Below are 24,930 nucleotides of genomic sequence, written 5' to 3' on the forward strand. Positions count from 1 at the left end.
TTTTACATCCCCAGGCAATCATATCCTCAAGCCCTTCCTGTCCCATCTTTCCCAACATGTCCCCACCCTCTCCAGGACACTGCAGGGGCAGTGGGAGCTCTGCACTTACACATCCTGGGGATGTCTCTGTGGTGGCCACACCACCCAGCCAAGCTTTGGGTGTGTGCACAGAGCTGGATCTCTTTGTTCTCCAGAAATAACCCAAATTTGCCAGGCCTGAGTGGGTTTTAAAGGGAGGTTTTCCATTAGCTTTCCGTGGAGAGCCTCTGGCAGCGCTGCCACTGTCGCTGCTCCCTCCCCGACTCGGGGCTTTCAGCACCGTGCGGCCCCTGTGGCATCACACTGGCTTTGTTGGTTTTATTTAACAACGACCAGAGGGAAATGCATTAAGATTGGTTTCGAGCAGAATATTTTTAAACGCAAATAAAGTTTTTTGGAGCTGTTTCGTGGGCGCTGTAGCTCTGTGTAAACACTGGAAGAGGCGAGGGATTGCGATAACCATGTGAAACAAAAACTCGCAGAGACCAGGGCGGGAGGGACACTGAGCCATATATTTTTCCTGTCAGAGCTCAATGAAAGGCAAATAAACGAGGAAAAATAAACTCAACGTTTACAAAAGGACCAGCATGGGAGCAGCTGCCAAAGTCCAGGGCAGTTTGCTGATCCCAGTGCCCAGGTACTGCTGAAAGGATTCTTCTCCCACTGGAAATCCTGTCCCACAGCATTTTATTATCCACACATTCCTAGTCTAGGAAACCTCATGGTTCATATCCCATTAATTCTTAAGGAGAAGGATGCCAAGTAAGTGCTTTTAAATGAGCAGGTTAAAAGATGTGTAAGAAATTAGGAGTGGAGTCCCAGCAGCAGCTGTTCCATATTTTGCTCTGCACTGCAAAGAAAAAACAAGACAATTTGATTTATGTATAATACTGGGCTTGCTGTACCAGAGTAACCCAACTAAAACATGAAATATAACCCATATTTTTCCTTTTCCTAATAGACCTTTTAGGTGCAGTTTCTTGAGGGCAGTAAATAGGAATATCAGGTCTTTGTCAGCTGTGTCATTTAGAGCGTGAATGATGGATACCAATTTGATAATTTCCCAAGAAGCATATAAATATTTTTATCCTCTGAAATACAGGTGAGAAAGAAAGGATCCAAGGAGCAGAAGCTGCCTGGGATGAGGAGCCTGGGACAGCTGGGCTGGCAAGGGCAGGGAGCTGCAACACCAGTAAAGGCTGCACTTCCTCCATGGGAACCAGTTAACCATAAATCCAGGGCTTTGGATAATGTCCTGGTATATCAGGGACTTTACTGCTTCTTCATTTGTCTTCCCTTTCCAGAGGGTTTCACCACACACACACACACGTGTGGCATCCCCGTGAGGCTTTTTTTGTTGTTAGCAGCAGACAATACCTGTGCTGCTGAGCACAAAGCAGCGCCTCTCCTTCTGTTTGCTCTGAGAGCATCAGTGCTGGCACTGAGCAGTTTTTCTCCTCTAGGGCTCATTTTTTGTTTGTTATTCCACTTTTCATTCCTCCTTATCCTCCCAAACTGATTGCATGCCTGCTTGGAGTTAAACACGAGCTGAGCACTGTGATGGACTGGGGCTGAAGTGCCCCTGGGCACTGGAATGAGCTGGAAATACATCTTCCAGACCCCTACATTGGTGGTTTGCACTGAGGGCACAGATTTGGGTGTCACTGATGTCTGCTGACTTCTGGGTGCTCCACAGCAAAGCCAGGAGTGTGTGCTGGTGGCTGACCACAGGCTGGCCTGGATCCCAGCACAGAGACTCACCTGGATCCCAGCAGGGAGGCTCACCTGGATCCCAGCACAGAGACTCACCTGGATCCCAGCAGGGAGGCTCACCTGGATCCCAGCACAAGAGGCTCACCTGGATCCCAGCACAGAGACTCACCTGGATCCCAGCACAGAGACTCACCTGGATCCCAGCACAGAGACTCACCTGGATCCCAGCACAGGCTCACCTGGATCCCAGCACAGAGACTCACCTGGATCCCAGGACAGAGGCTCACCTGGATCCCAGCACAGAGACTCACCTGGATCCCAGCACAGGCTCACCTGGATCCCAGCACAGAGACTCACCTGGATCCCAGGACAGAGGCTCACCTGGATCCCAGCAGGGAGGCTCACCTAGATCCCAGCGCAGAGGCTCACCTGGATTCCAGGACAGAGGCTCACCTGGATCCCAGCAGAAGCTCACCTGGATCCCAGCAGGGAGGCAGAGCCATCCCAGGGCACCCAGGGCTGTTCCCAAGGCCACGTGTGTGTGCAGGGCTGTGCTCTCCTCCCACGGATATTTCCAGCCCGTGGGACCTGAGCAGTTGTAACGTTCCCGTAAGAAAACCACCACCTTTGCAAACTTTGGCAATGTTTGGCTGGAAGCCTCTGCTCTTTGCTGGCCATGAAGTGCATTCCTGACACCTCGGAGCAGTGCCCTGCACAAGGACAGCCCTTCCCTCTCCATTTCCAAGGCTGATTAAGCAGGAGGCAGAGTAGCCTTAAGCATTCCTCTAATTAAAACAAAATCCCTCATGGCCTCTTATATACAGAGAGATATTACAGACTTAAGGGTTGGATAAAATGTGTATTTATTGATCAGATCAACTGTTGCAGCTCCTTCTGTAGAGTTCAGTGAGAGCATCAACATGACCAGGCTGGTGAGGAGGGCAGGAGGGAGTTTGGCCTGAGCTTCCAGTGATGCCAGCCCACAGTGAGTCCTGGCCTGCTCTAGATACATTTATACACATTTGTACACATTTATACACACTGAAATACACACTGCCCAGCTAAGCATCACCTCCACACCCATCTGGGTCCTGCTTTCCCAGGCTGGTTTGTGTCCCTGGTTTGTAGAGTTGTATCACAGGGGGTTGGTTTTGGCTGCTTTGCTCCTGAGCCCACTCAAATGGGTGTTTTTTCGATTGCAGGAAGGCAAAAGCATTTCTGGTAAAGCCTCAGAGTGCTCGAAGGACGGGACATACTTTCCAGGGAGAAGCAACCACTCGAAAGCTTTTGCAGGCTGAGATTTTGTGCTCAGAAAGTTGCTCCAGTTTGAACCACAATCCTAAGAAATGTGAATGTGTGGTGGAAATGTCTGCAGCCCTGGATTAAAGCGGCGCTGGCAGATGAGGCTCTACCTTCCACAAGATAAACATTACAGAAAAATAGTGTAAATATGGGGGATTCTATTTTTTTTCCCCTCATTTTTTCCCTCACTTGGGCCAGGAACTGCTAAAGCTTAAATAAATCGTTGCAGAAGTGAGAACTGACCTAAATTATTCTACACAGTGGAGACCTTGTCTCCTGCTTTTGGAGATTCTTGTATTTAAGCTGTGCCAGAACAGGGTTTAAGTTGTCTGTACAGCAGTAGCTCCTTCCTACGCCCTGGGGAGCTCGGGGGAAGGTGTGAGATCGCCTGGCGTTTGCCAGCAAGGCTGCTGGGGAGGCAAAGCCACCAGCTCACACACGCTGGGGGAGCCAGCAGGGGGTTTTTGGTGCCACACCATCCCATGCTTGGTTGTTGGCAGGTTTCCCTGCCCTGTGTGGGGCTGTCACTGTGCCGGGCTCCACTTGTTCCACTCAGTCCAGTGCCTCATTCAGTCATGCACGTCTGTCTAATCAGGGAATGCACAAGTGCCCAGATAATTTGCATTTGAGCACCCGAGGTGAGGTGATGCATCAGCATCCAGACTGACCCTGCAATGAGCACGCAGAGGTTCACACTTAGTGCAGGGCTGTTCCTGCAGGGAAGGCGGGTCAGCACATCCCAGGGTGGCTCATTGCCGTGCCCATGAGCCCCAGTCAGGGTGTGCATGAGCACCCGGGTGGTTCACGCATGAGAGCCCGTTATTCGGCACACAAATGCCCCATCAGCCTGTGCATGACTGCTCAATGATTTCATGCATGAGCACTAAGTGCTTTACACACGGTTTGCCAGTGGGTTCACTGGTGAGCACCCAGTGCGTTCCCAGAGCAGGGACTCCCCTGGAAGAAGGAGCAAGGAGTGTGGCAGAGCAGAGTGGACGTGGCTGACATGGATGTGGAGCAGAGGAACCCCCAGCCTGCAGCCAGCCCAAAGCCACTGGTGTGTCTTGGCACCCCCCAGCTCCTCTGACAGCAGCACCGTGCTCTGTGTGACCACAGGAACCCAGCTCCGGCAAGTGCTGTGGCTCGCAGGAGGGTGGAGTAAATGATCACAACAGCCCTTCCAGCCTTAAAAATGTAGGAAGCCTTTGATGTGCAGGCAGATAAACCGTGTGTGGTGTAGGCCTTGTGCTGGAGCACCAGCCCAAGGAGAGGGAGCACAGAAAAAAAATAATAAATGGAGAAACTTAAAATTATCCATCATCCTGGCCCTGCAAGCACCGAGTCTGTGTCCCCAGCCCCTGCACCATGGTCGATTCAGAGCCCACTGTGGGAGTGAAGCCACAAGACACCATCACAGAGCAGGTTGGCTTTGATGTGACCTTTCCTTCAGTGTTTATGTTGTCTCCAAACCCGTTTTTCTGTTCAGGAGAGATCAGATTAAAGGGAGTTGCCAGCCCTCAGTGCATCCAGCCGGTCCAGGAGGCTGGGCTGGGGTGGTGGGAGCTGCCAAAAAGAGAAGCTGCTTTTAGGAGCAGAGAGCTGGGTGGCTTCTCACCCCTCATCCCCCTGCCTGCACTGAGGCAGTTCTTACATCCCTGTGCTCATCCGACCCTGCCGAGGTTCCAGATAGAGACATCCTTATTTCTGGATCCTGCATGAACTGCACACCGCGAGTCACTCGCAAAAAACTTGCAGGGAGCAGCTGACCTGAATCCATATTAATGAGGCTCACAAGTCGTGGAGTGTTTTCTCTCATGCCTGTGGGATGGCAGGAACGCGCTGCCTTGTGGCACGCAGGGTTTACACAAAAAGCCGTCTATAGCCCGGCACATTTTTGAGCCCGTTTGCCTTGGAGATAAGCCCAGGCTGCCCTGCTGTGGTGCCACGCTGCAGCTGCCTCTGCTCTGGGACAGATGAGGGGAGATGGAAACGGGGAGTGAGGGCTTTCCCTGTCCAGGGAAAGATTGGGGTTTCAGAGCCCTGGGGTGTGATGCTGCTGGGAAATGAAGGATCTAGTCCTACAGAGGAGCATTTCTCCTTGGGCAGGGACACCTCAACCTCTGCACCCACTGCCCAGCTGCCTCCACAGCACTTACACTCTTCCCAGATGGGAAACCTGGGGGACAGTCCCTGCTCTGATATTCCTGCACTCTGGTCTCACGTTGGGATGAAAGCCTTTGCAGATCAGGCAATAAACCAGAGGACTTGGGGCTGCTCTTGCTGTTAAAGGACCACTCACGGTGTCCAAACCCTGCCCATCAGCGGTGGCAGCTCCCGCGGGAGGTTTTAGAGCCTTTCCTTTAGTAGGGCTTTTTTTTTTTTTTTTTTTTTTTTTTTTTTTTTTTTTTCCACGGGATTTATCCAGGTTCAATAGCAGGGATTCGGGGAGATAATAACGTACATTAACCAGGGCACTGGAAACTGCTTTGCAAACAAGATTGATCAAAGCAGCCCAGGATGCAGAGCAAACCCTCCGGAATGTGCTTTGCAAAACACTTGCCGAAACAATTGACTCCTGGTAAAAAAATAACACATTGGGCAGCCCTGGGGGGCTGTGCCAGGGAGGGACCCGGCTCCAGCAGCCAAAATGCTGGTGGGGGGCTGCGGCCATGAGCAAGGGCTTTTGTGGATATGATAAAATGGCCAAAGCCCCCTTGGGATGGAGCAGCAGCTCTGCTCCAGGGTGTCCACAGCCTCCATTCCACTCCAGAGGGGAATTAATAGAAGGTGCTTTACTGCTGCTGTTGTTTTTTATTGATTATTGGCAAAGAGAGTGACTGATGGTGGAGTCTAGAGAAAGGAGGGGAGCAGAGGTGCAGGAGACGTGGGAGGAGGAGAGAGGGAAGGAATTCCTGCAGGGACAGGAGATGAAGGTGACATTTCAGCCGTTGTCTGCTGTGGATCTGTGCTATAAAAATAAGTCAGTGTGCCATGTCCATGGCGGGGCAGAGCAGAAATAATGGGCTGAGTCATATCAAAGTGAGTTTAGGTTAAAGAAGAAAAATTTCCTGTGGGGGGATGTTTCTGCAGAGGTACAGCATGGAAGTAGAGCTGGTGGAAGGAATGCTGCAGCCCCATTCACACTGTCAGCCTTGCATTTCAACCTCAGACCTCTGCATGTCTTGTGGCAGATGGGCACAAAGTCTGTGGCTTTTTACTTGTAATCGCCTGGGATTGGAAACACATCCCAGGGGAAGCATGTGGCCACGGGGCAAGAGGAGCACAGCCTTAGATGGCAAACTGCTTCTCACGCCAGGCCCTTTTCCTGTGAATCTCTGTGAAGTGCTTTATATAGTCCACTCAGAGGAATTTATAAACAAATGCCTTTTGTCACTCTTCAGGAATGCATCTCCCTCCATCAATCCTCCAAGCACTTTCTTGTCAAGGCCACGCTCCTTCCAGTGCAAGGAGCAGGACTGAGCCAGGCAGGAGAAGGGCTTGTCTGCTTCCTCTTGCTGCAGATGCTTCGGGAGGAGGCAGGATGTAACTGGGATAGGGTTACAGTGGGATTATAGAAGCAGCCGCCAGCTCTAGAGCCAGCCCTGGGGACTGCAGACTGTCACCATTTGGGTTCAGGGCCACTCTTTGATACCTTGTCCCTTTTCTCCCCAGGGCAGCTGCCCCCTGCCCTGGGCTGAATGTGCCCACAGGCTTCTCCAGGACAGGAGGGGGACAAGTGCTCCTTCTGCACTGGGAAAATACCAGGAGGTCCACATGGTGTGACTCTTGGGGATGTCCTGTGCAGGGTTAAAAGTTGGATTCAATAATCCTCGTGGGTCTCTTCCAACTCAGAGTATTCTGGGATGGGAGGGGGCTCCCACTGGGTGGGACAGACAGGATAAACATCTCCCAGCAGCGGCCTCTGGCCCTAAAACTTGCCATCAGCTGCCCCGGCTGAGCTCAGCGCCGAGAGCGGAGCACAAACCTCCCCGGTGCGAACGGCGGCTCCGTTCCAAGGCTCTGCGCCGCCCGGTCTGGAAAGCTCATAAAACAGCTCCACACGGCTCAGATCTGCTGCCTCAACAGAGACTCGGCAGAGCTATAAATAGCCCAGCCAAGCGTGGTGCAGCGAACCTGAACGGAGCCGGCTGCCCTCGTGGGCAGGAGCTCTGGGAGCCCTGTGGGCACGGCCAGCCCTGCAGCCCTGGCCAGGCAGCCCAAGGCTGTGTCACCTGTGTCATGGCCTTGTCCCCCCTCCCCAAGGCTGTGTCACCTGTGTCACAGCTTTGTCCTCCCCACCCCACTGTGCTCCTGCAACCTCAGTGCCCGGCACTGCAGTGTTCATTCATCCTCACTTGGTTTTCTGCTGCTGACTTCTCTCTTAAAGCAAGAGCTCAGGTCTGGACCCATTAAGGAGCAGTAAATATTTTATTGGTTGTTGGAGTTTTGACCAGTGTCTCAGAGGCCACAGAGGTCACACTAGGAAATATTCATTTCATTAGCAAACGGGATGGGCCTATTCTGGGGCTGCTGGCTGGTGGAGTGAACCCAGCCTGTCTCCTGGGTGCTGTTACCAGCTGTAAGCTTCTCTTCATTCAGCAATCAAATCAGGGAGGTTTCAGGAGCTGGAGTGGTTTTCTTGGTTCTCAAGGCTATGCAGGCAATTAAAACCGGTCTTGTTCAGAGGCAGCTGAGCCCGGACAGTGCTGTCTCCCTCTCACTAGTGTAAAGGCACTGCAGCGTGGGAACGGGGACAGCACAGCAATCAGTTTTTTTTTTGTTTTGCTGGGCTTTTCTTCAGGTAGCTTCTGCAAAGGGCTTCTTGGCACTGCTGCTGGAGTGAAATGGAGCAACCCAAACGGGAGCTGGCTGGCGGCCAGCCCGGCAGACGGGCGTGTGGGGGCAGCCAGGGGGGCTGTGTGTGTGCCTGGAGCACAACTATCGAGGGCAGGATTCCCGGGTGGGACAGTCTGAAGTGTCAGGGTCACTCCTGTGTTTGAGGACCCCCGTGCAGGAAAGCCAAGTGTGTGAGCACCGAGGTCACAGCTGTGTGCCAGGGTCCTGCTGGCTGAGTGATCCCTCACTGCTGGCCCTGGCACAGGATCCTCAGAGCTCATGAGTGTGAACAGAGAGGGTTTTTCCTGCCCTCTTGGTTTATGTGTTTATGTGGAACATCACAGATGAAGCAGCTCAGCCACATGTGGCCTCCAGCCTCTGAGCATCAGGGACAATTCTCACCAGCGCGGTACCCAGGTTTGGGGTTTTATCAGCTTTCCCACACAAAACAAGGCTGGCAGGAAAAAGGACCTGAGACATCCTGGGGGAAAAGCGGTGACTCCCACAGGATGTGGGGCTGGCACAGTTTAGTGAAAGTTCCCCAGATTTCATCAGGCATCTCCCCATGCTTTGCTCTCTGTAAGAAAACCCCAAGAAACGCTGGAACACTTTTGGTGTGTTCAGCTGGGGAAATGTGTCAGGGGAGATGCTGAGCCCTGTGTGGGACACTGAGCACCATGGACCTGTCCCAAATGGGGTGCTCACAGCCACAGGGACCTTACACAAGTCCCTGTTTAATGTTTTTCAGCTGTAAATATGTGCCACTGTGTGACATCTCAAAGCTCGGGACATCCATGACCATCAAGAGGTTGGAGATCTCAGGTGAAAGGCAAAGCTGCAACTCATTGCCAAGACAGGACTGGGTTTGACTCAGGTTGAGCCCTCTGACCGAGAACACTCCGGTGTGTGACCCAACCCAGTGAGATCTTCTTAGAGGGGTTCAGGCTCCTGCCAGAGATCGGGATCCCCAAGGCAGAAGGGACCCCCGCAGAGGAATCATGACCCCCTAGGGCAATAAAGGTCCCTCTAGGGATCAGGCCCTCCAGGGAATCAGGCTGTTCCCCCGGGGATGGGGCCGAAGGCGAGAATCGCCCGAGGCAGCACCGACCCCTCAGTCCTGTCCGGGCCCCTCACGGCCCCTCACGGCCCCCGCCCCCCCGGGCCCGCCCCTCCCCGCCGCGCGCCGCCCCGCGGCATTGTGGGATGAAACAGGATGTAGGCAGAACAGCGCGGGCGGACGGGCCGGTCGCGGCGGGCCGCGCCGCGCCGCAGCCAATGGACGCGCGGCGCGCGGGGCGGCGCGGCCAATGGGGTGGCGGCGGCCCGCGCGCCGCAGCGGGCGGGGCGGTATTTGAGCGCGGCGCGGCGCCGGGGCGCAGAGCGCGCGGGGCGCCGAGCGGAGCGGAGCGGGCTGAGGCAGCGCGGCCGGGCCTCCTCACACCTCCTTCTCCTCCTCGGTGCCGTGCCTCGCCCTCCCGGGGTGGCCCTGTCACTGTGAAGGTGAGCGATGTCTCCGCTGGGCCGGGGCTCTCCAAGCCTCGCCCGATACCGGTCGCTCCGTGTGCGGGATGGCGGCGGGGCCGCCCCGAGGGCGGAGGTCGCTGCGGTGGCCGGGTGCGACCGGCCCTTGGGGAGCGATCCGAGTCCTTCCTCCTTAGGGGTCCGCGCCGCTGCGGAGCCGGTGCCGCTCCAGGCAAGGTCATCGCGGCCTCGGGCGCCCCCGGAGCTCCCCCCGTGAAGGTCACGCAGGGCTCCGGCTCCCGGGGGCCCCGCGGGGGAAGGGGCTGTGCCGCACCCCCTCCCAGGGCCCTTTTCGGGCAGGCTGGTGGATGCGGTTTGTGCAGGGCTGGGGCCCCGACCCCAGTCGCGGAATCCACGCTGTCCTGGTGGTGGAGCGGTGGGCGCTGGGCTTGGGGCCCGTTCCGAGCCGTGGGGTCTGTGCTGGCCTGGTGGGGAAGTGATGGGTGTTCCCACCCTCGCGGTCCGTGCTGTCCTCATGGGGCAGGGGATGGATGCTGGGCTTGAGCCCCATCCCATTTCTAGGGTTCTGTTCTGCCCGGAGAAGGAAAGAGTGGTTACCAGGGGGTTTGTGTCTCATGCTCTTCCCAAAGCCCCTGCTTGTCCTGCTGGAGTACTGAGCTTGGGACTCATGCTCGTTTTAAGACCTTACCCTACACTGGTAAGAAAAGGGTTGGGTGCTGCCTTGGGCCTAATTTCCCTCCCAAGGCCTCATACTACCCTGGAGCAGCAGCTGGGGCTGTGGTCTTCCTCCTCACAGACCACATCCTGCCCTTGGGGGAAAGGGGTGGCTGCTGGAGCTATAATGTTACCCCTTCCTAGGCCCATCTTACCCCGACACGGGCGCTGGGGCTTTGTGGTTTTCCTTAAAGAGGTCTAGATTGGGCGGCAAGACCCCGAGAGCCACCTGTGATCTTGTGGTTCAGGGTTATGATGTGTCTGTGATGCTGCTGGGCTGCCTCGTGGGGAGGGTGGGCCTGTAACTCCCCCGGGGGATGAGCAGAGACTGGGGCCCTGCTCTGTGGTGTTGAGAGGGGAGTGCAGGGTGTGGTGACACTCCTGTGGCAGGTGCAGCAGCTTGGCCACGGGGGATGCTGTGCCCTGAGGCAGTGCAGTGCTGGGGGAGGCCTCCTGCCCGGCTCGTACAGCCCTTCTGAAGGATTAATCATTTTTTCCCTGCACTGGGATGCTCCTGGCCTGAACAATGAGGAGGGAAGGTGCCTTTTGCAGGTCATTCTGTGGCTGGTTACGCAATGGCAGGTGCCCTCTGAACTCTGTCAGCAGTGCAGGTGTGTGAAGGCCTGGTGTGTGTGAGGCCTTGCTTGCTCTTCTATCCCTAAAGAAGGTTTTCTGGAAGGATCCCACAAGTGGATTTCTGCTGCTTCCTTCTTCCTGTGGACTGGACACCTAGAAGACTTTTCTAAAGGATTGTCACATTCCTGGGTGGTGAATCCAAATCCACAGGCAGTTTGGGCTGTTCTGAGCTGTGTCTTCTCTTCCCTCGGCTTCTGGGCTGCAGGCAAACCCCCTCTGGCTGCAACCACAGCCTGGAAAAGAAACAAACAGCCAGGAAGTGCCTTTTCCAGGGCTGTGATAGGGGCATGTGCTCTCTGTTGGCAGTGCAGCTCAGTTCCTGTCATTCCTCCCCGTGCTGTTAGCCTGTGGTAATAGCACTTCTCTATTAAACACTATATCTAAACTGTATAAATTAAGGTGGCAATAGAAGTCTTCAAGTGCAGGCAGAGGGAAGAATTGAAGTATTGTAATCAGAAGGCTGCAATTATGTAACCGGATTCTCTTTCTCTCTGGGTAGCAAGCTCCTTTAATTGCTGTAACAAAGCTACTCCTTCAGTTTTCTGGGGCTCTTCCAGGAAGTGATCATTGCAGCAGATTTTTTTTTTTTTCACTCCACAGCAGAGCTAAAAATGTGTAGTTTCACTGTTTCAAAACACACTTGGTAGTATCACTCAAGACTTACAGTGCTGTAAAAGGATTTAGGAAAATTAATGGTGCTCTGCAGGTTTAATTGGAGGCACTCCTTGCCATTAAGAAGCTTATTCTCACAAAGTTTGAATGTTCTGGGGTAAGAGCTGCTGCAAGGTGGGCACCTGTGGTCCTTGGGGCAATCACCTGGATCCCCAGGTAACCTGTGCCTCCCCAGGCCTCGAGCAGGGAATGGGAACCAGGGCTGTGCTGCCCAGAGCAGGCCTGCATGGTGCTCCTTCTCCAGGGCTTGAAGGAAAACTGCACTGCTGGGATCATGAAATCTCAGTTTTCTGGGATAATAACAACTGTGCTGGAAAGTTCCCAGGGCTGAACACCTCCCTGGAAGGGCTGTGTCAGGTCTAATGGCTGCAGTGGCTGGTAGAAAGTGGTTTAATTTTAGAGCAAAGGGGGCTGCACACCTCACTCCAGAACAAGTCCTGGCCTGCAGTGACATGCTGGTTTTGGCATCTGTGTTGTGGTTCCCAGGTGAGGAGGGGGCAGGAAAAGGAGAGCTTTGCCAGGCTCTGTTTCTGTGGTGGGACCTGCTTCCCCTGCCCTGTTTCCAGGCTGCAGTGTGGTGTTAACCTGCTTCTGGCTCTGTCCCGTGGGAGCAGCTGAAGGCTGCCTTTCATGGCAGAGCAGCAGGGGAGTGAGGGTGTGATGGTGGCTGAATGTGGAGCAATGCTCCTTCCAGGCTAAACCAGCAGCAGGAACTGTGACACCTGGGATGGGGTAGAATAAAAGCACTGCTGCTCTGAATGTGCTCCTGACAGACAGTCTGGGATCTGTTGCTCGCAAGGCTCTTTGCAGAGGATGTTCCAAAACACTGCTACACCTGGAAGGCAAACTTGGCTGTAGCCTATTGATGTACAGGAGGGCTGTGGCTCTCTGCAGATCCCGTCTCCTCCCACACATGAGCTTTTAATGCAGGTGGTGATGCTGGGCTCCCTCTGATCTAACCTCCAGCCAGTGCTGGTGCTCTGGCTGTGAGGGGCACCTCGGCCTGGGGCTGCTGGAGGCAACCCCAGTAAAACTCCCTGTGGCCATTCCAGGGGTTTGTGGTGTCGCCTGGTGACGCAGCCTGCAAGGAAAGGACACCCTCTGATGCACAGGAAGCGTCTCCTGGTGGGGAAGGGATTAAAGGAATCTATGTTCTGCCTTAGGTTCACCATGTCTGACAGGAAGGCTGTGATCAAGAATGCGGACATGTCCGAGGACATGCAGCAGGATGCTGTAGACTGTGCCACACAGGCCATGGAGAAGTACAACATAGAAAAGGACATTGCAGCATATATCAAGAAGGTAACTCCGGGATGAGGGTGCTGTGCTGGCTGAGACTTCCCAAAGCTCTCCTGAGTCTGTCAGGAGCTGAGTGGCTGAGGCTTCATGTTTGCGTGCTGGGAGGGAGAGGAGACTTGGCTTCTTGGCTGCTTTACTGCTGTTTTCAAGAGGATGGAGTGACTTCTCCAAGGTCAGGGGAGGGCTGTGGCAGAGCTCTGGCAGGCCCTGAGCAAACTGCAAGTGCTGTCCCTCAGGATTTGCCAGCCTGGAAAGGGCTGGTGGCTGCCTCTGCTTAGGGCTTGTTCCACAGACCTGCAGCACCAGTGCAGGTGGGATCAGCCCAGTGTTTCACTTGGTGGGCAGCAGTGCAGGTGTGCTTCTGGGATGGGCCTTGTGCTGCTCTGTTAGAAACACTGCAAGCAGCTGTCCTGCCTGTGAAGAGGTTTTCTCCCCATTTTCAGAAGCCTGTTATTGAGTCTCATGCTTGATTCACCTGGGGAGCAGTTGGTTCCCCCTGTAGCAGCTTCTCAGAAGGGTCAGGCAAAGTGCTCTTGGAGGAGAGAGGTTTTACTTCAGAGGCAGTGAAGTCCTGGCACCTGGGCTGGTGTTTGGGCCTTGCTTGTAATCCAAGCTTGAAGGCAGAGGATTCAAAGGTGTCTCCTGACTTCTCAGATCACTTTGAGGCATGACTTAGCTCTAAGTGCTCGGGGCAATGCAGCCTGTAAAGTGAGGGAGTGCAACAGAAGGCATCCAAAAAGAACTTGGCCTTTATTTCATGAGAGTGTGTTGGGAGGAGGGAAGCAATTTGATGCACCTTCGTGCCCTGGCAAGAAAGCCTTTTCCTTGCTTCAAAGGTTACCTGCAAAGAGCTCAAACTCTTCTGGTGTCTGAGAACTAGAACTGGCTTTAATCTTGGGTGTTGAGTCTGTTCTGGCTCTGTCTCAGGGGAGGGAAGGGTGTTCTTGGGACTCGTGTGTTAATTAGAGGGAGGAAAATGGTCTTTAACCCTATCCTGCCTGCTAAGGAGGAGAAGACTATTGAACCAGCACTCAGCTTGCTCACCTCTGACCTCTCGGGTCTCTGTGCTCTCTGGCCTGTGAATGTGCCTGCTTATTGTCAACGTGGGTTTTCTTTGCTTTGTGTACAAGAGTCCCAAACAGCAGAAGCCAGGCTTTTCCTCCTTCCTTTTTTTTAGGTGACCTTTAAGCTCAGATGCCTTGCTGGAGTAGACATGCCAAAACTTTTTTATTTTTTTGTGAGTGGGTTTGGAATGGGAGAGGAGAATTATTCCCCTGATTAGCCTACACACAGGGCTGTACCAAGGAGAGCTCTTGAGTCTGCTCTTCCTGCCCAGGCCTGATGGTGCTCCAAGGCTCAGAGGATGTTTTGCTTGTGTTGAGTCCTTGAAACAATCCAGTGCAGAGGTTTGGTTGGTTGATTTAATAGTGTCTTGCAGTGGGGTATCTCAAGATGCTGTAGGTGGGAGGAGAGGCGATAGTGTGTGAACAGACCCAGCTCAGAATTTGTGCTCAGAACTATTTCCATGTGGGCTTTCTTGGCCTTAATGCCTCTCTTCTCTTTCTTCAGGAATTTGACAAGAAATACAACCCAACTTGGCACTGCATTGTTGGCAGAAACTTTGGCAGCTATGTAACACACGAGACAAAGCACTTCATCTATTTTTACTTGGGTCAGGTTGCAATTCTTCTCTTCAAGTCTGGATAGGAAGTAGGAGCGATTGAGATTTGGACTGTAATGCACTGATGGCTGAAGCCACGACTCCCTCTAACATGGCTATGCCGCTGCATGGACTGTATACTATATTTAATGTGTATATGTTGCAGTAAAAAAAAAAATCTACTTCTGTTTAGTTGCCTGGGAAGAAGGCGGCATTTTTTTGTTACTGCTTTTTTTGGTTGTATTGCACTAGGAAACCTGTAAATGCTTAAAACAATGGCCTTTACGTGGGAAGAAATAAAACTATTCCACAACAGCTCCCTCACTGGTAACTCCTTCTTTGAGGCTGGGAAAACTTTTTTTTTTTGGGCAGGCCAAAAGCCCCAGACTTCCTTACTGAGTCCTGTTAGACTGTTAATCTTGCAAAGAGGAGCAAAGCCAGTGTGAGCCTCTGTCCCACCCTGCAGACTGTAGAGAGCTGGCTCTCCCAGTACCCTCGGGGCAGGTCCTAGACCTTCCCTGAAAGCTGGTGGGGTGGCTCTGGGTGACGTGGCTTCCACACCCAAGGTGATCTCCACCTTTGACTGTGATCCAGGCTTGCAGCTGGCACCCCTCGGTGTTCTTGCTCAGTGCCCTTCGCTGTATTTTTTTTTTGGCTCTGCTGAAACATTGACCTAGACTTGAGTAAGCAACTCAGCCTCAGGTCTAGAAGGCTTCAAAACCAGCCCCTGAGTTCCTGCTTGTTGCAGAAAGCAGCAATCCTGTGGCTGAAGTCTTCAGACCTCCCTGCTGAGTCTGAAGCCACGTGGCCCGGCCCCGCAATGGAGTAGGATATCAAATTGGTGACTACTGACAACAGCTCTATTCGGCATGTTTGTAGCCAGTTGTCTCAACACTGCCTTAACTTGATGCTCTCCTTAAAGCAAGCTAGTCGTGTGGAAGACTTGTAAGTGGCCACTGTCTCTTTTTTGTTTTGTTATTTTCTTTTTTTCTTTTATTTTTATTTTCCGTAGCTAATAAGCTATTTCCGGAGGATCGTCCTCCATGTTCTGATATCTGCTTTTGTTCTTAAAGCACAGTACCAAGAAGTTAAATTTACATGTGATGTTTGTGTGAAGGAAAACTCATGTGACATCTGCTTCAAAGGCAGACAAATGTCTTGGTCTCCAATAGGTTCAGCAGTGATGTTGTCTTAGTACGTACTGACTCGGGATTACACTGCAGGAAGTTCTGATCTGGGTGTGCAGAAATGCTGTGTGATGGCAAGTAAATCCCTGGTGCTTGTTAATTATTGGTTTGCTGACTAATGCATTGGCAATACCACTGGGCTGGTGAGCCCAGCTTGTGTCTCTGAGATTAATTTGGTGTTGGGAATAAATCATTGCTGGGGGCAAAGGGCAGAGTGAAGGGAGCTCTTTGTGAAATGATTTGGTGACCCAGGTTGATGACTTCCTGAAGTAAAAGTCCTTCTTGTCTCTGTGCAAAATCCAAAGTATGCCTAATTTTGTATTATGGATAGAACAATGTTGTAACTAGAAAGAATGTAGCTGTCATAAGTTCATGTCGATGGAAATGTCTGCACTGGGAAAATGTGCCTTGGACTGTCTGGGGCACTTGTCTGGTCTTGTCTCTTCAGAACTCCACTCTGGGTCTGAAAGGAGAATGTTTTGGGTTTGTTTTTTTCCAAGCATGAGTCTAATGTGAATCTGTTCACGGTCTCTCGTGGAGCAAGATCTGTTCCCTTCATAACTGCAATTGCTCAAATACCATTTATTTTTTTTTTCAAACATTAAAGGTGAATTGACACATTTAAACAGCCTCTGGTTTCTTCTTCCTTACCAGCTATCCTGAGCAAAGCCTGTCCTTGTCCAGAGAGAGTGAGCAGCAATTTCTCTGCCCTGGAAGATGCTGATGACCCAAAGAAGGCAGGTCAGGGAGAGAAAAATGACTGGAGGAGCTTAGGTGGCCTCTCTGTGCTGGTGCTGACCTCCAGCTCAGCTCAAAGGCTGAGCCAGAGGGGAGGGATTGAGGGAATTGTGTCCTGCTGCACCCTGATGGATGTTTTGTGCCAACTAACCTGGATCTGAATGCCTTGGAGCTGACCTTTTAATGGCCTGAGGCAGCCAGGGGCTGGTACAGCAGCTTCCCAGGAAAGCAGGAGGGTGTAGAGCACAGAGAGGTGTTTCCCTGCTTCCCAGGAAAGCAGGTTTTCCCTTCAGGCCTCCTCCCCGTGCTGGAGAGAAAGCTGTGAGCTGAATCTGGTGCGTTTCATGCCTCTCCCAGTGCGGGGGCTGTGGGCTTACCCTTAAACAACCCCCTCAGCTTGTTATCCTGCTCCCGATGCAACCTAAATTTGGGGTTGGTGGCCTTGGTGATATTTTGGAAAAGCTGTGGGCTCTTCCCAAGCACAGCAGTGTAACAGCTCTGTTAGTGTGGCACAGTAACAGCAGCGTGAGCAGCGTGACTCAGCCCAGGCGCTCACAGGCTGTTACACACGGGCCATCTGCTCCACCCTGCGCTGCCCCTGCCCCACACCCGGGCTGCTTTCTGCTTTAGGGGAGCTGCCACTGATGCTCTTTTCTCGGCAGGCCCAGCCTTTTAGCTGGAAGTGCTTGAGCACCAGCTGGGCTGTGCTGGGGCTCTGCATTCCAGGCCTGGCTCAGGCTGGGTTAATGCTGTGGCTCCAAAGAAATGTGCAGCCATGTGGGGCTGGGATAGTCAAGCCCCCTCTGTGCAGAGGGCCCTCAGACAAAGCAAGAGGCAGAGAAACTGGATCTGAACCCCTCCAGCAGTACAGGAGGCTGCTGGTCCAAACCTCAGGTGAAATGCTTCTCCAGCCTGAGTTTTATTTGGGAAAGCCCCATTCCAGCCATGTATCCAGGGGCTGTGGTACTGCTGGAAATCAGTCTCTGGTGGGATGGGGAGGCCCTGCTAGGGCTGGAGGGATGGTGTGCCCTGGAGCTGGCACACACAAGTACGGAGTGGGCTTGGTGTGTCCTTGGACGTGTCACTGCAGCAGGAGTCCTGTTTCAGGCTGAGGAAGAGGAGCTGTTGCTCACATCTTCAGGAGCTTCAGGCAGAGAAACAGAGCAGTCCTTCCCCTAAACCATGTTCCCTGTAGCACTGGGGCCCTGGAAAACACAAACTGCCTGAATTTGAACAGTTCTTTTCTCTACACAGCTGAGAACAGGGGGAGGTTTGAATGGAGCTGTGTCTCATTTCCCTCCCCTCCTGCTCCCCAGCAGCTGACAAGGCTCTTGGCTTTGACTTTTTCCATTGCTGGGCTCCACTTTGTCTCCAGTTTCCACCAGGCACAGGTGTCCTGGATGATGCCTTGGAGCATTAACTGTTTCCATGCTGGAGAAACCAACGGCATTCCCAGGACTGCTGCTCAGTTCAAGCTCTTTGGAAACATCTGGATCTGGGACACGGAGTGGAAGGTATGTATCTGCATCTGGAGAAAGAAACTGCTTCCAGATGTGTTTGGGCAGAAATGCTGATGAAATGTAAACTCAGTTTATGCTGTCCTGCCTCCCAAGTGCTCAGGAAGTGCCTGGGTGCAGGGGAGTCTGAGGCTGCTGCTGCTGTGGGTGAGCTCTGGTGCAGATGTGCCTGCAGATGTGCATTTGCTGCAGGGAATGGTGTGGTTTGTGGCTGGTGAGAGTGTCACATTGTTTCCTCTCTTACCAGCCAAGTCATTCAATTCCTCATGCTGAGTATTTCTTCCAGATGTGGAAATGCCTTACAAAAGCAGAGCTGTGTGGCACTGGGGAGCAGAGAGGCTGGGCTTGGGGGTATCACTGCTAGACACTGCCTGGGATTCACACTCTTCTGCAGAGTGAACATTGTGTAAAGCCATGGGAGAAGGTGTCAGTCCAGCAGCAGACAGCATTGCTCTCTGCCTGCCTGGCACAATGTTTTTCCCTTTCTCTGTGACCCTCTGGCACTCTGGAAAGGGACAAGTGGCAGCACAGGGAGTTGGTTATGTGGGAACACCCAGGCTGCAGGTCAGGGCTGTGCTTCTCTCCCAACAATCCTGCAGCATTGCCATTGCAGTGTTGAGCTCCAGCCACGTGGAAAGCAGAGCCTGTGGCTGGAAAACCCAGTACCCAACAGACCTGTTCCTTCTCCCAGAGCTTTTGCAGGCGATTAGTCATGACGAGAGAGAGAACATGGAAATCATTTTTATCTCACTTTCAGCCTCTGCTGGTAAATCCTGAGGAGGACGGTGGCACACGGTGAAGGAAGCAGGGCTGTGCCATCCCTGCCCACCCGAGGTTTCCCTCCTTTTGTTCTATTTATTGAGCAAGGATCCTGACACCCTTTCCCAGACAGTGACTCACAGCAGCTCTGTCTGTGCAGAAGCCATGTGCTCGGAGCCCTTTACAGATACAGGAGCTGCAGGAGCCTCGCAGGAGCCAACTGTGTTTATTAAAAGATGATCAGATGTTTCCTTCCTTAAGGCAGTGTCTAACTGAGGCTGAGTAATAACTCATTACCAACGAGACAAATAACTGTTTATCATCAGGTCAGTGCCTTCACCAGCCCTTTGGTAAGGGTGGCAGGTGCTCTGAGCACTGGTGGGCTCAGCACCCACAATGGGGGGTGAGAAGACCCCACTCCTGTCCCTGTCCCTTCCCCTGGGGCAGCCTGAGCAGGGGTTAAGCTTGAGGAACAGCTTTGTCCAGCCCTGGTGCAGCATGTTCCCTATTGCCTGTGAAATGTGGCTGCTGTAGTGGCCTTTGGCCATCCTTTGACGGTTGTTCCATCCTGGTGCTGCAGACTCAGAACCAAAGTGCCAGAGCTCCTTGTGGGCTGATGGAGTAACCAGCAGTGGGGCAGGGCAGTGCTGGAGAAGCATCCCAGGAGTGCTGTGGGGCCACAGGGGTGAGGTGGGAGGTCATGATCCCCCATGTCCCCTGTCCCCACATGCCCCATGCTGACAGGGCTGGGCTGGGGAGAGGCAGAGCAGGGCCGGCTCTGGGGGCAGCACCCTTTTGGGCTGGCTCAGAGGCTTTCCTCAGAACGCCATCCTCTGGTGCAGCCACCGCGGTCCTTCCCTGCCAGATGCCGTGGCATCTCTCCATGTCCTTTGTTCCCTCTGCCATGATTTATGGCCCTTGCGGAGCAGCCTGGCTGCAGCTCGGCTGCTCGTCCCGACCCCTGGGCTCTGTGTCCTCACTCCCAGCCTGGGGCAGGCAGTTCTTGGGGGCTGCTCTGACCCCTCCTGCATTTGGGCCGGGCCCCTTTGCATTTAACCATGTGCGTGGCCTTTTCTTTCACCTCCTTCCAGCCTGGGTGTGAATGAAGTGCTTTCAGGGGGAGGAGATTGTTGGGAGCCCAGCTCTGCCTTGTGCATTGGTAGCAGCCCATAAAAGCATCCCAGGAATTCGCCTGTGCGGGGTGAGCCAGTGAAAGACACCCTTTGTTCCTGCGGCCCGGTCCCACACGCCCTCCTCCGGGCTGGAATCTGCAGAGCTGGACTCTGTGTGTGCTCCCACCGCCTGCCACGCTGCGCTCAGACCTGGGGAAGAGCTTTTCCCACGTCTTGCCCTGCCCGGGGTGAGCAGGGCACTGGAGAAACGCTTCCCTGGGCTTTGCTGGCAGGTGGAGCCACCGTGTGTGACCCCAGCCTGAGCTGAGTCAGAGGGACGGAAATCCTCCTTCCAGGGCTCCCCCTCGCCGCGGGGTTTGATGACAGGCTGGGGCTGTGATCTGTGCGGGTTCCCGCTGCTGCCGGGGCCGCTCCGGCCGGGCTGACACCGAGCCAGGCCGGGCCCCGCCGCAGCCGCACACAGCCCCTGGCGCCCGGCCCGGACACACGGCTCTGGAAAAAAATAAACGCCTTTGTTGTTGTTGAGGAAAGCCCAGAACGCTCCGACAAGGACACAACCTCTTCCTACTAAAGCCCTGCTTTTCTCAGAGGGTTCAAAGTGACCTGGCCAGAAGCATCTGCTCCTCTGTGGGAAATTCTGACTTACCTTGCAAGAGCTCCCTCTGAAACCACAATTTGCAGGAGGACCGAGGGATGGTATCCAGTGCCCACCCTGGGGTGCTGGTGAGGAGCCCCTGGATCTTTCCTGTGCTGTCATTTGCAGAGGAAAAGCTTTGGGTGACTCAGCAAGTGGGTGCCAGACCAAGGTTTGGACACTGCCTCTGTCCTCAGCAAGACTGACATGTACAGTTCAGGCAGAGCCCGGGCTGGCTAAAGATACTGTGGTACTTAAATATTTTATAGAAAATCATTAGGTAATTAAATCCGGTGGATCTCACATAGTAGGAAAAGCAGCTTGAAGCTTGTGCAGTAAACAGGGCAACGCTTCCTGCTCGTTTGGGATGTCTTTTTGGAGTCTTAACTACAATCCTTGCTTCAAAATAACTATAATTATCTCTTAATTGCCATTATTGTTTAACATTTTTAGCATTTGCAAGTGCAAACTGTTACAGTTTCCCGTGCAGATACAATCAGTAGCCAGGGCTCACAATGAAAGCAATTAAAATCCTGTGATTATCACAAGGCTGCGCGTCTCTCTCTACACCAGCTTCAATCTGCATCATTTGCCAAGATGTAGGCTAGAAACTCAGACAAATTTAGCATTTATTTAGTAACCCAGCAAAGCTACTACCTCTCCCTGCCTCCAATGATTTGCATCTACGGCACTTTTTGGAAGGGCGGGAGCAGGGAGGGGAGGGAAAGGAAAGCAGTTTCTAGAATACATCCCAGGAGAATATACAGCAAGAAAAAAATTATGCACATGAATTATGCATCTGAATTATGATTTCACTCCTATTTTTGTCCGGATTAGCTCATGTTTGGTGTGCATCCCTGGCAGGGTGCTAGCAGAGTGTGCTCCAGCTCCCAGCAGGTCACTGCAGCTCTGGCTCCTGTGCTCCCTGCTCCACTGGCAGCTGCTTCCCGAGGGCTCACGGATCTTCCTGGGGATGCAGCCCCCCAGGAATGATGGCAGGCCCTGCTCCTACACCCCTCACGGGCTGGGCAAGTCGTTTTTCTGTGTTAATTCAATGCCTCTCTCTTCTGTAAACACACCACGGATGACAACAGATCTGGGTGTAAACGAAAAAAGCAGGTCTGCGCTATTTTGTGAAGAGGGGGAGGTGTTTGGAGGATTTGCTGCCAGCAGCCAGGATTCAGCGGCGTCCCCCAGGTCCCCAGCATCTCCGGGGGAAGGCACATGGAAACATCTTGGCCTCTGCCAGCTCCGGGGAGATAAGCCCAGGAGAGAAGTGCAAGGGGAAGGCAGTAGCAGGACTTCCAAAATCTCACCAGATGCAATCCCAGCACACAGTCAAGTCAAGCCAGCAATCCTTCCAGGAAAAACTGCTTTGCAATCCTCAGCCCCCTTCCCTGGAGGGCTGGTGGCCCCAGGCCATGGATGTTTCCATGTGTAAGGAATTTTAATGGCCCTCATTGCAGGAATTCTCCTCACTGCCCAAGTCTGCAGGGCACCTGCACCCCAGGTCCAGGCTGGGGTGGGTGTGAGCACAGGACACCTCTCTCTGATGGTTGTGAGGAGGTTTGAGGGGCTGGGAATGTTCCCTGCCTGGGTTCTGCCCTCACCAAACCACCATGTCCCACCTCTGCTGCTGCCTCGGATTAACATCCCTGACATCCCAGCAGTTGTTTGCCTGAGAAAATGAGATTAGGAAAGTATTTCAAGTATTTGTGTCTGTTGTTCAGTGGCAAACAAGGCTGGAGCCAGCGCTGTTTGTCCTGTCAGCTGGCCCAAAGCTTGGGAAAACAGCCAGGGAAGGCAGTGGGAGACACCCAGCGAAGCACCAGGGGCTGAATTTGCACAAATCTTTGGAGAGTGGGAAATGTGGAGCTGGTGCAGGCTGAATCCCCTTGCCAGGGATGGGGTATCTGTGTGTGCACATTTGTGGGTACCTCTGGGGCTCCCTGAGATACCTCAGAGAATTGGGATTTTTCTACATTCAGGTGTTTCCCATCTGCTTTGAGGTGCTGCTGGTAGGAAGTGAAAAGTCAGTAAATTTGGACAGTCACAGAAAAGAGGAGCAAAGGCAGAATTAATGGAAACAGGCATCTTAGGAAGTCTGGGCTTGAAACCCCTGCAACTGCCTGCTGAGTTTTGAGCCAGTTGTGCTCCCAGAGTGATGAGGTTAAGAGGAATCTCCAGTTTGCCTTTTGGAGGAAGGACACAGCTGGCAAGGGAGAGAGGCAAGGAGGAGGCAGGAGAGCTGCAGCAGCTCCAGGGCACCGTGTTTTCAGGTCCTGGAGCCCTCCTGTGGCTCCTGTTCAGTTTGGCATTCCCATGGCAGCTTGTCACTATCCCTGCATTTTCAAACCACTGCCTGAATGTCACGGAAGTCATCCATATATTCAACCGGAATATCAATTTCCAGGAGCTCTGGGGGGACCCTGAGATCACAGCAGCTAATGCAGGGATTCTGCTGAGCTGTGCTCACCCCACCAGAACTGGAATTCCTCTTCAATGGGGTGTCTGCTGGGGGTGCAGGGAGGTTGTTTAAACTTCCCCTGGTCTTTCTGGGGCTCGGGTGTCCTGGGGTGGGCCCCCATCCCAGCTACTGGGAGCCAGCCCAAGCATGCAGCCCAGGGAGGACATTTTCTCCATATTTTTAAGCCAGAAGTGGCTCCTGAAATCAATAGAAAAGGAGATTCCTCTGCAGCCTAGGGAACCACCCTGTCCACATTCTTCCCCGAGGCCTTCAAAGGAGCTGAGGAATCTAATTCCCACTAATTTGCTTTGAAAACACCAAGTTAAAATTGTAATTACAGCCTGGTGTCTTACTGCCGAGGGAAGACCCCAGCAGACTGCAGCTTCCTTGCTTCCCTAAAACATCAGTTTTGATGATTTATTAAGACCTACATTTTTAACAATATGATGTTGGTTAATGTTGGAAGATGTTCCTACAATTAATGAAAATTTCATAGACTGACTGGAGAAGAAAGAGACCATTTTGTGTCCCCTACCAGATGGCCTAGACCAGCTGCTCACTTTTTTCTTTGAACTGTGATTCTAATGACTTCTCTGTCCTTTGAAGTCTGCTTAGAGCTGCTGAACCAGATGGATTTGCATGATAGTAGCAGCCCACGTTTAACAGTGGAGGGCTTGTGCTGTTTTCCCTGCTGGCCACCGCTGAATGCTGCAGTTGGGGGATCTGGAGGGGTGAGTAAACCCGGAATATTGCCAGGCACTGGCAAAATGTGTCTTGGTGTATCATCACTGCCTTCAGTGGAGTTATTCCCCAAACCCTCAATGTTCTTACCCAGTTTTGTTGCTTTACAACAACCCATGGGACACTGTCAGTCATGGATTTATTTGGGCCTCACAATGTGGGGGCTGCTGTCAGAATGCACATTTCAACACCATTAAAAAAAAGGAGGAAAAGAAGAAACAAACAGCTTTAAATATGTATTAAGAAGTTTTAAAAATAATAAATCACAAAATAAAATGGTGACAAAAGAAACAAAACTGAAAAAGGTCCCTGAGCGTGGGTTTGGTAGGAATTTCTGCAGAGTAGAGAAGTTGGGGAGGCAACACTGACATTCCTGGGTTTGAAATCTCAAATCATTAGTGAAGGTGGCCACATCACTTTTCCACATTCCCAGAGCACTCACAGGATCTCAAACAGCTGCTCCCCCTGGAGCAATGTCTGGGCTGGGCTAGCACTGAGCTCTCTAAAATCTCTCAGGGCTCTGATGATCCTTGTGGGTCCCTTTCAGCTCAGGATATTCTGTCATTCTATGAAAATCATCCCTGCACAGCAGTAACACGCCTGGGGCTGTCTCTGCGCTGTTTCCCTGTGCCTGCTTCAGGGGCCTTTAGGGACTTTTGAGGAACAAACAGCACAAGATAAATGGAATGATAAAAGGAAGGAGCGGAGCAATTACCCATTAGCAGCCAGCCCAGGGCACAGAAGGATGCCAAGGCCACTGGTGGCACAGAAGGTGCTTTCCTTTACTCAGGGTGGTCAGTGTGATAAGGAAATGGAAGGAGGGTAAACCAGAGAGGTGAGGCTTTGCCTGGATGTGACATGGAAGGAAAAGGCACCGTCTGCAGGTGCTGGAGCCCTCCTGTTCCTCCCCAGGTGTGTGGATCCAATGTTGGCAGCAAGGCTGAGCCCTGCTCCAGTGAATGTCCCCATCAACCAGGGCTTTTCTGGCCTTGGCTGCTCTCCCTGAATTCCCTTCACAGGGAATGGCAGGAGCTCAGCTGGTGTTTTGATGTTACCCCTCAGCGAGATGTTAATGCTGGTGAGATTGCAGATCCCATCTGGATTAATGAATTTAAGGGGAGCAGGTTACTGTTCACAGTCCCAGTGTCCCCAGTGCTGTGTCTGGCCTGAACCTGGGACAGGAGCAGCCTATTACAGCACAGCAGCCCTGATTTTGGGGGCTCCACGCCAGGAGAAGTTCACATTAGACACCGCAAAAATCTCTTCAAAGAACAGGCTGTGCAGCCCTGGCAGGGGTGGAAGGATTGATTTTACAGCCGCGCGGATGCGGCACTGGGGACAGGGCTCAGAGATGGCCTCGGCAGCGCCGCGTTGGTCTCCAGGGCCTTTCCGGGGTGACTC

General features: G+C 53.0%; 1 protein-coding gene across 2 annotated transcripts; it reads left to right on the forward strand.

The window, feature by feature from the left end:
* Positions 1 to 9,274: 9,274 nt before the first annotated feature.
* Positions 9,275 to 16,166, forward strand: DYNLL2 (dynein light chain LC8-type 2). 2 transcript variants are annotated; one of them, XM_083875447.1, is made up of 3 exons: positions 9,275 to 9,390; positions 12,558 to 12,696; positions 14,263 to 16,166. In XM_083875447.1, the coding sequence occupies exons 2-3, from the start codon at positions 12,565 to 12,567 to the stop codon at positions 14,398 to 14,400; spliced, it is 270 nt and encodes an 89-aa protein (XP_083731573.1). In that variant the 5' UTR covers positions 9,275 to 9,390; positions 12,558 to 12,564; the 3' UTR covers positions 14,401 to 16,166. The 2 variants fall into 2 exon arrangements, with proteins under 2 accessions (XP_083731573.1, XP_083731572.1); XM_083875446.1 differs by lacking the exon at positions 9,275 to 9,390 and having other exon boundaries at positions 12,538 to 12,696.
* Positions 16,167 to 24,930: the final 8,764 nt, after the last annotated feature.

This window comes from Zosterops lateralis, assembly GCF_965231275.1.
Source record: "Zosterops lateralis genome assembly, chromosome: 19".
Lineage (NCBI taxonomy): Eukaryota > Metazoa > Chordata > Aves > Passeriformes > Zosteropidae > Zosterops > Zosterops lateralis.

Bases quoted from the DNA above. Each gene is read 5' to 3' on its own strand.
- DYNLL2 (XM_083875446.1), top strand. From the start codon at position 12,544: ATGTTCTGCCTTAGGTTCACCATGTCTGACAGGAAGGCTGTGATCAAG. The intron at 12,697-14,262 runs GTAACTCCGGGA...CTCTTTCTTCAG, and splicing joins TTGCAGCATATATCAAGAAG to GAATTTGACAAGAAATACAA.